This window comes from Tinamus guttatus, unplaced genomic scaffold (genome assembly GCF_059628265.1).
Source record: "Tinamus guttatus ecotype Peru unplaced genomic scaffold, ASM5962826v1 Tinamus_guttatus_pri_ptg000168l, whole genome shotgun sequence".
Classification (NCBI taxonomy): domain Eukaryota; kingdom Metazoa; phylum Chordata; class Aves; order Tinamiformes; family Tinamidae; genus Tinamus; species Tinamus guttatus.
This window is the reverse complement of record NW_028288702.1, coordinates 42,428-56,740: the sequence shown is the minus strand read 5'-3', so window position 1 is coordinate 56,740 and position 14,313 is coordinate 42,428. Positions and strand designations below refer to the sequence as shown.

Below are 14,313 nucleotides of genomic sequence, written 5' to 3'. Positions count from 1 at the left end.
TTACAGTTCTTCAACCCCCACTTTTAAAAGATGAATCAAATTCCTCTGCACCTCCCTCCTGGCTTTCATCAAGCCCTCAGCAACATAAGTTTCCTTGATCTCATTCACCTTTTCTTCCCCAGCCCCCCTTTCTCCTTTTTTCAAGGCAATCTAACAAGCGGAAGCGGGGGCACAGACAGTGTAGGCGCCGCAGGTGCAGGCACAGAGGCAGGCACGGGCCGTGGGGTTAGCGATGGATCTCCAAACACCAGCGGTTTTCAGTGGCGTGGTGGTCCCGGTCCTGAAGTGCTTGCAAAGGCTGCCGTGGCTCCGATGGCCACTTTGCTTTTGGCTTTCACATCGGGTTTGAATACTAGGTGGGGCTCGGCTTTGAACCCATTCTCTCTGCACCAGATCGAAAGCTTGCAGAGGGTCTGTTCATCAGCCTCCGTCTGCACTCCCACTGCTTCGCTCTTCCCGAGCGCCTCCCATGCTGCCCTCCAAGTCTCCCTCTCCTCCCTTGCTCTCTGGAGGACCTGCCGTATCACTCCCCATGTCTTTAGATCTTTCGCACTCCCTTTAGACATACCATATTCCGCTAATGCGGTGGTACATCTCTGCCAGTGCTGGGGGAATAAAACTTCCCCGGCACTGTTAACCGCCCCTTCTTCAAGGAGCTGCTCAATGCAGCTCTTAACTGCATTCGATTTCATAGAAATCCCCCATTCCCGAGCACAAAATAATACGACCTTGACTATCGCTTCCATGATCCGGATCCCTCGACCGCCAGCGGTCCATCGCCTCGGAGTATCACGTCGGGGTCACCACTTGTTGCCTGACATCGGCAATCGACTCCATCCGCCGAGGCGGCCAGGCACGTCCAACCCGCACCCGGGCCAAAGAGCACAGACACCAATATGGGGATGCTGCAAATGGCGTTTATTGATGGATAACAAGGTGTTATATAGCTACGGTTTACAACGTCACATCCGTCTGCTTACATCATAGACTAAACACTATTGGCTATTAGGGGCCCTATCTTCCCGTACAGTGCGATATCTTCCGGCGGCCGGACCCTAACTATCTGCAACAACCCTAGTTGTCTCTTGGGACAGGGGGCCTAATGATTCTTTAAGTACTGATTGTGACGCTCCAGTACCAATAAGGAACAACATGGGTTGCCCTCGAACCTTCAAAGTTACCCTGGGCTCTTGGGGCTGTCAGAGCCCCGGCCCCGTCAGTCGTTTTCTTTTTTTCATAAATAGAATTTCTCGCGAGTTTGGTGGCGCATTTTGGTAAGGACACTCATTTTTCCAATGTCCTTTCTTTTTGCAAATCGTGCACTGATCTCGGTCAAGAATGGATTGTCTGGGGGCGGGGGGGGGGGAAGTTCCCCATATTATCCCCACTTTCCCTTCCTTAGGGAAACTTCCTATCTAGAGGATGACGGGGTGGAGTGGCTTGTAGAGCTGCCACTGTTGCTATTGTTGCTTTGGTGGGTTTTTTTTCTGAGCAATTTCTACTAGTTCAGTTTCGTTTTTTTTTTTTTTTTCCTGCAAACCCATCTCGTTTTTGTATCTTTTTTCTTATGTCTGGGGTTGGTTGAGACACAAAGGCCAGATTTATAGCTTTTTGGTTTGCAGGGTCCTCTGGATCAATAGGGGTATAAATTTGATATGCCTCTAGCAGGCATTCCAAGAATGCAGTTGGAGATTTAGAGGATCCCTGTTTAACTTCTGCTACTTTTGACAAATTCGTAGGTTTTCTGGCTGGTAGGTTTTTTCGAAGCCCTTGTATCAGAAACTGCCAATACAACTCAGTGGACCTTCACCCGTCCACTGTATGGTCATCCCACTCCGGCCGTTATAGGGGCACACGTTCATCTTGAATGTTTCTACGACCATGTTCGGTCAGGTCTTCTATACCTGGTATCGATTATCTAGCTCCTCTTAATATTTCCTCCCTCTCTTTCAATGTAAATAGAGCATGGAGGAGCTGCTGACAATCATCCCATGTGGGTTGATAACTATACATTACAAATTTAAGAAGGGATATCATGCTCCCACGATCTTTTGAGAAGGGAGGGTTTTGTTGCTTCCAATTATACAGGTCTGTGGTGGAGAAGGGCACGCTCCCACTTCCTCCAGGGACCTGCCTTAGTGGTAAAACTGATACCAGGGAGCTGGTGGAGTCAGGAGAGATGGCTTCACCAGTTCCCACTGGGCCATAAGTTTGACCCCTTCTGGTGTGGGTGGGGATAAAGGGTCGTCCTGGACAGGACCACCATGTTGATCCAGCACCACAGCAGGGCTTTGTGCTTCTTGGGGGCTATAGGGTGGTAAAATCGGATCTTCCGGTGGCTCCTGGAGGACAGGGAATTTTGGCGCGGATGGCGCAGATGGAATGGGGGGCTTCTCTCCCCCCATTCTCATTGCTAGTACTTTGTGCCCGTTTCCACATTTTACCATACACATTTGTAGCCAAATGGGGGGTTCTTTTAGGATATAATTCCACGGAACAATATAAGGGATCTGATCGGGGTGGCCAGGATCCCCCATAACGATAAAAAGTACTCTTTGGACTACGTCGGGGTCGAAAGACTCCTCGGGAGGCCAAACCACTCCAAAAGTTGGCCATTCACTTTTACAAAAGATTTTCAATTTATCTGCCTTAATATTAAACCCATAATTTAGGAGGGTCCATCTCCTAAAATTTTGAAAATTTGACAAAAAACAATCAAGGGGTCCTTCAGGAACAGAACTCGATTGTCCCATTCCATCTGGATCAAAGCGATTTAGAACACAACACAAATGACACAAATAACCATTAGCACGACAACCGACACAAATAACAATGAACATGATACTACTTGCAGAATGTTCCAACCTATTCCAACCTTTTACCCAGGGCAACACAGTGGCGTCCCACGCGTGCCGGTGGCGGGGAGTTATTGTCTCGTCAGACCTCCCACAGTCCACCACACCAGAAATCGGGGCGCCCCTTAACCTCCTGAATCGTATGATACCTTACCTCGAGGTTTTTCGAGATCTGGGGACACGGAACGTCGTCAGGTAGCGCTCCCCCTGGACCTCGGAGTTCCCTTAAGCTTGCGAGGTGCTGCCCGGTCGCCAAGGGAAGGCGGAATCCGGGGACCTGGAACATCATCAGGTAGCACTCCCCCCTAGAAGCGTTCCCCTGGCTAAGTCGGGTGGCCCTTCCCAACCAGGGAGGGCCTGGCAATTACTGAGATCCCAGACAAACCCCCAAAATGTTAGTCTGTAGTCTCAATAATCACCCACACACTCAACCTTTTGGGTTGAAAAGCAAGCTTTTATTAGCCGGCCTGCGGCAGACCTCTTACAGTTTGCCTGAGATCCACACCATCTTGGGAAAAGTTCGTGTTTTTATAGACAGCTGCAACTCCTTCATACGTTATTTGCAGTTACCAGTTCTTCACAGCTGATATCTTATCTCATGGTTGCAGCAAGAGCAGGGGAGGTTCAGCATAAGTAGCAAGCTATGTTCACAGAAGTAAATAGCGAAATTAGGTACCTAGTCACCTCCACCTTATTAACCTCTTACATGGCCCTTCTTTGCACAGGGTCCTACAACTGGAAAGCTCTAGAAGGTGTTCCTAACAGCGGATATCATCATGTGAGCACATCATTATTAAATCCTGCAATTCCCATAAATGGTACCTGTCCTTATATGTCTGAATGAAATTAGATTGTTTATTCTGATTCCTGAAATGCCATGTGTGTATATGGCAAACAGTTCACTATAAAGACAAACAAATAAAACACGTAGAATAGCTTCTCTTTCCTAAACGTCATAAATACTGTAAACAATGTATCAGAATTTCAGTTTATCTGTAATGCTTTCTTTAAAACATGGTTCTTATAGAATTGTGAAAAAAAATGCTTAATAGAAACTATAGAAACTCTTTCCTTATAATAACTGTCTTTTTTTTTCTTTTTTTTTTTAGCCTCCTCCAGGGAATGTGAAAATGCCTAATGTACCCAGTACCCAGCCAGCAATAATGAAACCAACAGAAGAACCACCTGCTTACACACAAATTGCAAAGGTTTGTCTGTAATTTTCAGAATATTTATTTTGTGTTTTAGCAAATCTAACAATACCTGTTTTATTCAGGAGCATGTCTTGGCCGAGGCAGAACTGCTAAAGCAGCAAGAAGAACTAGAAAGAAAAGCAGCTGAACTAGATCGCAGAGAAAGGGAAATGCAATATCTCAATCAGCAGGGGGGTATGTATATATATATTTTTTAATTGTAGAAATTTAACTCTTTCTTAAAGCCTAAAAGAGGAAATTAGTGTTAAGCTAATGACTGTGTAAAAGATACTGCATATCAGGAATTTTATGATGTGACCGAGGTGAGCAATATTCTTTTCTTATTGATTTCTTTCTTTTGTATGCTCCTTCAGACTCCTTCTGAAACAGGTGTCTTTATTGGAAGGGGAGGATCTTTTGCAGTAAAGCTCTAGCTACCTGCATTTAATTTAAGAGTCTGACTTCACAAGTAGGATACTTTAGCTGAATATAATGGACTACAATGCAAAGATATTCATGCTGGTAGGGCTGCTCAGTTTGTTGCCTTCAACAGCTCCAGCCCAGTGCAGCATTGTGTTCAAGCTGATTAAACTGTTGCTTTCTATTTTAGGTGGTTCATTCGGTCATGGCTGAAAAATCCTTACTGTGTTTGCATGAAGCTGTTTTGGGAATGTCCACATTAATAGTGTAGACATGTTGATGAAGTTCTTTTAATAGCCTTGAGGTGGCAGCTCATGTTGACTGGCATAACTGAGCTAGTGCTTTGCTCAGTCAAGCTCTAATCTTGGAATATGAGTATTCAAAGAGTATTTGGAGAAAGAGTACTTGGTTTGGGATGTCAAATCATCTCACGAAATTGTCTTTCAGCCTTAGCTAAATGTTTTGATAGCTGGGCCAAAGAGGAGGGAAAAAAGCACATCAGATACTATTCTTACATAATAGCTTGAATTATTGGACCATATCTGATTTTTCGTACATTTCTGTCCTGAAACTGTCAGTTCTGAGAAAAGAGAACACATATATTGCAGACTAAAGGTCTGAATTATCTGTTAATATCTGTTATGAGTTTTTTTTAATATATATATAAGAAATCCTGAAGTAGTTTTTAATATGTAGGGGAATATTACTTGTTTGCTTTCTGTATTATCCCTCTGTAACTCACCTATGTTAAATGACTTGATAAATTGATAAAAGGTCCATGAGGAGAGGAAGAAATCACAGCAGTGTTTTAGACTTGCTTGGAAAGAATTTCATCTTCTTGGAAAGAAGCTTCATCTTGTCTGAGTGGGGAAAGAAGTAACATAATCATATCTCAAAGGGAAGGGCTCTAGAGCGGACGCTCGTGCAGGAGCTCCTTGTCTAGAGGCGAACAACAGAGCGAGAGGCAACCCCAGCGCTGACCCACGTGCGGGCAGTGCTGCGCTCCCGGCCAGAGGCGGCTCTGACTTAGCGGGGGCGGAGCCAGCAGGGCAGGCGGGATTTCAAAAGCTGCCCCCAGGGAGCGTGAGTGATTAGGAGTGTGGTGTGTCAGTTAGTGCATGCAGGGGTCAGGGAGTCTTCTTCCAGGTGTGGAAAAGAATTCTCTCCACAGACTCTTCCAGCAGCGGGAGATCAGGCGAAGCCATGGTCTCCACTCGGCAGAGAGCTTCCACCAGGAAGACTGTGGCGACACAGACTGAACCACCACAGAAACATGCAGCGGTCCAGGTCTCTGGCTGTGGGGAATGCCTGAGCCTCTCCATGTTCCCGGGGAGTAGTGAAAACACAGCCTGCCTTAGGTGTGAGCAGGTGGACAACCTGCTCAGCCTGGTGGCAAACCTAAAGGAGGAGGTAGAAAGACTGAGGGCCATCAGGGAATGTGAAAAAGAAATAGACTGGTGGAGCTGCGTTCTGCAGTCTTCCCAGGAAAGCCACTCGGAGAACCCCCCAATTCAGTCTGTAAATCCAGTACCCTCTTGCCATAGGGCAGAGGGGGCAGAATTAACAGTATCCAGGGACGATCAACAATGGAAACAGGTCCCTACTCGAGGGGGCAGGAGAACCCTTCCACGGCCCACCTCACCTCCACCTGTGACCACGTCCAACAGGTACGAGGCCCTGGAACTTGGGGATCAGATAGAGGAGGCCTTGAACCAAGGCCCATCTAGGGAGCTGTCTACAGAGAGGCAGTCAGGTCCACACCCTGAGGCTGCTCCCCCTAAGGAGAAAAGGAGCACCCGGAAGAAGCGGCGGGTGATCGTCGTGGGTGACTCCCTGCTGCAGGGCATGGAGGCACTGATATGTAGACCGGACCCCTCATCCAGAGAGGTCTGCTGCTTGCCAGGGGCCTGAATAAAGGATGTCACAGAAAGGCTCCCAACACTTGCCCAGGAGTCTGACTATTACCCCCTGGTACTGTTTCATGCGGGAACAAATGATGCCATGGGGAAACTGAGAGGTATCAAGCGAGACTTCAGAGCCCTAGGGATGGCCATCAAAGGTACGGGAGCCCAGGTAGTGTTCTCCTCTATCCTGTCAACGAGAGGAATGGATTGAAGGAGGAGAAGGCGGATATGGCAGATAGCCCACCTGGCTGCGCTGCTGGGCTTGGCAACAGGGTTTTGGCTTCTATGACCATGGGACTCTGTTTGATGACCACCAGCTAGTGAGGAATGATGGGATCCATCTCAGCAAGAGAGGAACACATTTCTTTGCCAAAAGACTGGCCAACCTGGTTAGGAGGGCTTTAAACTAGACAAGAAGGGGGAAGGGGAGTGTCGCACAGACATGGCGAACAGTACCAGGCAGCCTAGGTCAGATGGCTTCCAGCGGGAGTATGGTAGTGGGGAAGTGAGGATAGGAAATGATCACAGAGGGTCCTTTTCACACCTCCTGGGAAACCTGCAGGCTCGGTTACTTCCCTGAAATGCCTGTGCACTAATGCGCGAAGCATGGGGAATAAGCAGGATGAACTGGAGATGTGTGTGCGGTCCCAGCGTCATGATCTCATTGGAATCACAGAGACGTGGTGGGATAGCTCACACGACTGGAGCACTGCCATGGAAGGCTATGTGCTCTTTAGGAAGGACAGGCTGGGAAGGCGAGGTGGTGGAGTTGCTCTTTATGTGAGAGAGCAACTGGAATGCATGGAGCTCAACCTGGGAGTGGAGGATGAGAGAGTTGGGAGGTTGTGGGTAAGGATTAGAGGGCAGGCTAATGTGGGAGACACTGTGGTGGGTGTCTGCTACAGGCCACCTGACCAAGACGAGGAGGTTGATGAGGCCTTCTATAGTCAGCTGGATATTGCCTCTCAGTCACAGGCCCTGGTTCTCATGGGGGCTTCAACTACCCCGACATCAACTGGAAGGACAACACAGCCAGGCACAAACAGTCCTGGAGGTTCCTGCAGAGCGTCAACGATAACTTTTTGACGCAGGTTGTGGAGGAGCCGACGAGGAGAGGTGGGCTACTGGACCTCGTGCTAACAAATAGAGAGGGACTTGTAGGAGATGCAAAGGTGGGGGGTAGCCTCGGCTGCAGTGACCATGAGTTGGTGGAGTTCAGGATCCAACGAGGAGGTGGCAGGGCTGTAAGTAGCCTTGCAACGATGGACTTCAGGAGGGCCAACTTTAGCCTCTTCAGAGGCCTCCTCAGAAGAATCCCGTGGGCTAGAGCTCTAGAAGGTAGGGGGTCCCAAGAGACCTGGTTAGTTTTCAAGCAGCACTTCCTCCACGCCCAGCAACAGTGCATCCCTGTGTGTAAGAAGTCAGGCAGAGGGGGCAGGAGACCTGTGTGGATGAGCAAGAAGCTTGTGGCAATGCTCAAGCAGAAGAAGGCGGTGTACAGAATGTGGAAAAAAGGACAGGCCCCCTGGGAGAAATACAGGAACGTAGTCAGGGAATGCAGAGATGCGACAAGGAAAGCTAAGGCGCGGTTGGAACGCAATCTGGCAAGGGACGTTAAAAATAACAAAAAAAACTTCTTCAAATGTATTAACAGCAAAAGGAAGACCAGGGAAAACGTGGGTCCGCTGGTGAACGTCATGGCTACCCTGGTTACGAATAACACAGAAAAAGCAGAGTTGCTGAATGCCTTCTTTGCTTCGGTGTTTACCAAGGGCAGCCCTTTAGAGCCCCAGGCCCTAGGGACAAGAGAAGAAGCCTGGAGAGAAGAAGACTCGCCCTGGGTAGAGGAAGATTGGGTCAGAGAGCACCTCAGGAAACTCGATACCCACAAATCCATGGGCCCTGATGGGATGCACCCCAGAGTGCTGCGGGAGCTGGCAGAGGTCATAGCTAAGCCACTCTCCATCATCTTTGAAAGATCCTGGAGAACGGGGGAGGTGCCGGAAGACTGGAAGAAGGCCAATGTCACGCCAGTCTTCAAAAAAGGCAAGAAGGAGGACCCAGGCAACTGCAGGCCAGTGAGCCTCACCTCCGTCCCCGGAAAAGTGATGGAACGGCTCGTAGTGGCCATTGTCTCCAGGCACATGGAGGACAAGAAAGGTGCTCAAGAGTAGTCAGCATGGATTCACCAAGGGGAAATCTTGCCTGACTAACCTGATAGCCTTCTATGATGGAATGACCGACTTGATAGATGAGGGGAGAGCGGTGGATGTCGTCTATCTCGACTTCACCAAGGCTTTTGACATCGTCCCTCACAACATCCTCCTGGGCAAGCTCCGGAAGTGTGGGATAGATGAGTGGACAGTGACGTGGATTAGGAACTGGCTGGATGGCAGAGTTCAGAGGGTGGTGATCAGCAGTGCCGAGTCTAATTGGAGGCCTGTAGCTAGCGGGGTCCCCCAGGGGTCAGTCCTTGGTCCAGTCCTGTTCAATTTATTCATCAATGACCTGGATGAAGGCACAGAGTGCTCCCTCAGCAAGTTTGCTGATGATACCAAACTGGGAGGAGTACCTGATACCCCAGAGGGCTGTGCTGCCATCCAGAGGGACCTGGACAGACTGGACAACTGGGCAGTGAAAAACCTCATGAAATTCAACAAGGCCAAGTACAAGGTCCTGCACCTGGGAAGGAATAACCCCAGACACCAGTACAGGCTGGGGACTGACCTTCTGGAGAGCAGCTCTGCAGAGAGGGACCTGGGTGTCATGGTGGACGACAAGTTGACCATGAGGCAGCAGTGTGCTCTTGTGGCCAAGAAGGCCAATGGGATCCTGGGGTGCGCTAAGAAGAGCGTCTCCAGAAGGTCGAGGGAGGGGATCCTGCCCCTCTACTCAGCCCTGGTGAGGCCACATCTGGAGTATTGTGTCCAGTTCTGGGCCCCACAGTACAAGAGGGATGTGGAGCTGCTGGAGAGAGTCCAGCGCAGGGCTACAAGGATGATCAGGGGCCTGGAACATCTGCCCTATGAGGAGAGGCTGAGGGAGCTGGGCCTGTTCAGCCTGGAGAAGAGAAGGCTGAGAGGGGATCTAATCAGTGTCTATAAGTACCTCAAGGGAGGCAGTGAGGAGGATGGTGCTGGTCTCTTTTCAGTGGTGGCCACTGACCGACAGAACTAGAGGTAATGGCCACAAACTGAAGCACCAAAAGTTCCACAGGAACTTAAGGAAAAATTTCTTAACAGTGAGGGTGCCAGAGCACTGGAACAGGCTGCCCAGAGAGGTTGTGGAGTCTCCTTCTCTGGAGATCTTCCAAACCTGCTTGGATGCAGTCCTGTGCCACGTGCTCTAGGTGACCCTGTGTGTGCAGGGGGGTTGGACTAGATGACCTCTAGAGGTCCCTTCCAACCTTAAGCATTCTAAAATACTGCAAGTATTTTAGGTTTGCAAGATTTTTATCTTTCCATATGAACTACTAGTAAAGTGATGATTGAAGGTAGAATTTGCAAGCAAAAGCTTGTGAGAATATCAAAAAAAGGGTCTTTGGGTTAGACTCTAGATTAGCTCCACTTTTGCAGTATATGGTGATTAATGTACCTATTGCGTTCAGAATTTGAAATGCTCTGGCAAAAGTTTGTTCTATCTCAGTTGAGTCTGAATACTGTGTTTGATGTGACTTGCATTCAGCAGAATGTATACTGTGGCATGTGAGTAGATCAGTGTACAGGAAATCTATGGTGACTGATAATGTGTTATAAACTTTTTTTTTTTCTGATTTGCAGGTAGAAAAAATAACTGGCCACCTCTTCCTGAGAATTTTCCAGTGGGTCCGTGTTTCTATCAGGATTTTTCTGTAGACATTCCTGTAGAATTCCAGAAGACAGTGAAGATTATGTACTATTTGTGGATGTGTAAGTATTTTGAACAGAAAAAAACAAAATGCCTATTCAAACATGATGATCCTTGTCTGCTAATTTGACTTTTGCACCATCTGTAGTGAGAAATGTATTGTTTTAATCCAGAAGTCAAATGCTGAATTTAAATCTTTGTGTTAGATTCAATTTTAAGAGTATTGAATTATTTCATAGAAACTTTGATGGAAGAAAGGGGAAAGTATTACCTCTAAAGCAGTTTGCTTTATACCTATTGTAGTTTTTGTTTAAATATCCCTCTTGTTATCAAACAATCTCTGAGCATTTATTACATTAAAAATAATTTTACAGTTTTTAAAATAAGCTTATATATTAAGAAATCTATATCACAGTATGAGACTTGTGTCAAATGTGCAATGTTCCTTTTTCTAGAACTTACTATAGGTTTAGTCTATTTAGAAAAATAAATAGTATAACATAGAACAGCAGAAGAAACAGCCCACATTTATAACTATTCTTTGTACTGCACAAGTGCTCTAAATAGTCTTTGAGGGGTTAATTTTGCATTCATTTAGGTGCTGTGCTTTGATAGGAAAAATGCTGGATGAATCAAGTGTACAAATGCCATGACCTTTGATTGTCCTGTCTTGTCTGGTGTAATGAGACCTGAGGCAGAGGAAATTCCACAGGTTTAGGTGTTTTGATGCCATTAATATATATTTTAGTGTCCTGGGGGATGTGAATTTCAGACTTTTTCTGTATTTTTTCAGGGTTTCAGATTTAACAAATTTGCATATTTTAACAGTTAATTTAGTAATCTTATTGTTGTGATTGTACCATATATTTGAATCACGTAAAATGAGCAGTCAGCACTAAATCTAGTGAATTTCACTTCATTATCTATAGTTTTATCCACTTTCTTTAAATAAGTAACTGAATAAATCCTATTATAGAATTTGAGATTAGTCACTCTCATAAATCTGACAGACATTTAAGATTTATATCAAGTCTAAAATCGACTCCAGAATTTTAGAATAGTTAATAACTTTGGCCATTTGCAGGATTGAGTTCTAAAAGTGCTGATGTTTTAAACTCAAAGGGACATCGGGCAATGAGAATTGGAGTATTAATACTCTTTTTTTTTCCTTCTTATGAGAATAAATGAAGAAACCACTGGTGTTAATTATTTCAAAATAGATGAGAGTTCTGCTTTCATTTTAGGCTGACATTTTCTTCTAAGTAAACTGAGACTTTAACTGAGTCTCCTGTTCTTTTCCTTCTTTAGTCTTCATTCTCTATCTCTGACTTAGGAATCACGAAGGAAGGAAGGAAGAGGGCATATTAAAGGAAAAGAAAAAAATGAAATGAGGAAGCCTGAAGAATATTGCAGACTACAGATAATGGTTGAATACAGAGCTCCCTGCTTCATGGCTGGCTGTTCAGTCAGTCCTTGTGAATCCTCTTTTTTGGGAATATACCTCCATGGTTTGGTTCATGCTTCATTAGAGTGGCTGTGCTTCCTTAACAGCTGCACTCATTACCACAGCAAACCAACCTACTTCTGCTTGTTGCTCTGGTCTATATTTTATTTCATCTTCCAGAACTTGCTAGGTCGTAAAAGGCGATGAAGATAATAACATTCAGAAAAATCTAGTTCTAGCTGCTCAGTGCTTTGCAAAGTAGGTTAATTTTCCTGCAAGTCTTTAGCAGCCCTAAGAATACACCTTTCTATTTCATTTTTTCTGTGTTGTCTTGATTAGTAACAATGTTAATATCTTTATTCTTAGTCTTTACATTTCTGAGGAAACCTTCTCATCTTTTATGGGATCAATAAACTCTGTGGTTTGAGAATAGAGGTCAGCCTGTGTTCCAATGCCAGTGAATTTCTTCACCTTTTCTCTGTTGGTACCAGAAGTCAGAATGATCTTATTCCTTCATGTGGTTTGCTCTCTGCAAGGATGATTTTTTTTCTTCTGAGACTGTCCTTTTTTGCTTGTTGTTTTAACTGACAGAGTGCTCTCAGGTGTTTGTACTGTCTTCTTTTTAACACCCATTGCTGCTTTAGGGAGAAGTGGATAGAATGGCAATTTTGCTGGCTCCAGTGGCTTTGAGCACTACTCTTCAGATCATTGTATACTATTACTAGTGAAATGACCCATGTCTTCTGACCAAAAAACATTTTTGACTTGAAAGCCTGTGTTTTCCAGCTACTTTTCCACAGCCTGATAGGATGCAAAATGAGCAGTATTAATTTTCAAAGAATATTTGTTTTCTGAAATTAAAACTGAAAAGTGGCTCAATCTCATGGCAAGTATTTGAGGCATTTGGATTTGTTGTTTTGTATCGTTTGTGAGACTTTTAAAGATTTTTAAAGACAAATGACTTAAGCTATAGATTCTGATGAAAATCTACCTCAAGGTACCAATTGTTACAGTATTTGTTCCATTTAGGAGAGTTTTGTTTCCTCCACCCTTCACTCTGATGAACAGTCAGTAGCACCTATATCAGTCTGTGCTGATTTTTGTTTTGTGCTAATGTTTGCTCTGCCTGCCCTTGAGGACCTCCAAGGAGGGATAATTTGTAAGATCCCTGTTCCTCCCCCTATCTCAGCCTGTTCCAGTATGTTGTCTTCCTTATCATTAGAAAATGTTTCCCAGCATATAATTTAGTTCTCCCTTGCTGTAATTTATTTTTGTTTCTCTCTCTACTGTTTCTATGGAGAACACATTTTTTTCCCCTTAGTTATCCTTTTTTTTTTTCTCTACATTAGTATAGTTCAGTCAGTCTTTCTTTGTAGGTCATCTTTTCTAGACTTCTGATTGTTTTGTTGCTATGTTGTTGTTTCATCATTTCATCCACTCCAGATTATCATGTGGGTTTTTTTGAGTGTATAGCATCCAAAATTGAACAGTGCGAACTGTGTCCAATATTTCAGCAGTCTTAATATACTGGGTAGAGAGAAGAAAAAGCATTTCACATGTCTGGTAGGTAGAATGTGCTCATGTTCCTATATCATTTTGTCAACAGAGGAGTGTTTGCATCTCTCTGTGTTTCTCTCTCTCATGCAAGCTAAAAAAGAGCAAAATAGACAAGGAGCAAAAGCTAGACTCTAACTGAAGCCACTCTGATACAACCCAAGGTTGTACATGATCAAACTTCGCCAGCTTTTTCCTCGCTTACCAGGTGCACATGGCTGCAAAATTCTCCATTTTAGGGACATTGTGTTCTAGCTGGGGCATTCCACTACAGGGCGACAGTCCAGCCCATTCCTGGGAAGAACACTCATTCTTCAGCCTATCCTAACGAGGACTTTGGCTTCCTCAGACTAGCCTCAATAAAACATTATTACAAAAATCTATTTCATACAGTCCCAATTGAGACTGCAAAATAAATTCAATAATGTAGGTGTCAGCTAGATAACATCAGTGCAACTTGAGGTCTTTATACATTATTCACTTTGAAATATTAATGGGTGCTAAAATACAGTTAATTAAGATGGGGAATGTGGTGCATCTAAGTAGGATTCCTTTATAACAGGAAGTTACACTAATACAAATGAAGTTGCGAGTGTGAATATTTCATCAAACCAGTATAATTTCTCACTTCTCATTCTTATTTTGGCATGAGTGCTCTTTTAAAACTCACCTTCTTTCTCAGCTAAACTAGAAAAAGGCTTTCTTAGGTCACTTCACGTTGAGTGCTGCATTGCTCTAGCCATGCTGGTTCATTGTGATTTTTGTCATATAGATGTTCTGTGATACGGAGCTCTAGCCAAGCCTTGATTCATTTCAGCCCTCACATAGCTATTATCTTGTAATAACTTTTAGCACACTTGAATTTGAAGAGACACATAGGGAGAAGATACTTAAAATTGTTAGCCTGAACGTAAAGACAAATGTCTTTTTATTTAATGGGAAAATTCATATAGATCCACTGTCTCAAAGACTTAATGCCTTTCTGTAGTTTGCAAGAATTAGAGAAAGGAGAGTGGAGGGAAGAGGGAATTATCAGTGAATTCCTGTGTCTTCCTCTGGTGCTGCTCCTGAGTTTTTGGAGCTAAGATTCCTTGTGA

The 14,313-nt window shown here is 44.9% G+C and overlaps 1 protein-coding gene across 1 annotated transcript in view; it reads left to right on the top strand.

Moving 5' to 3' along the window:
- The window catches only part of LOC104569993 (secretory carrier-associated membrane protein 1), a 43,883-nt gene that overhangs the window by 22,679 nt on the left and 6,891 nt on the right, over window positions 1–14,313 (top strand). The window contains exons 3-5 of the mRNA XM_088522832.1: window positions 3,965–4,063; window positions 4,132–4,243; window positions 10,152–10,280. Coding sequence (XP_088378958.1) covers window positions 3,965–4,063; window positions 4,132–4,243; window positions 10,152–10,280 — 340 coding nt within the window. The remainder of the gene's footprint in view (window positions 1–3,964; window positions 4,064–4,131; window positions 4,244–10,151; window positions 10,281–14,313) is intronic.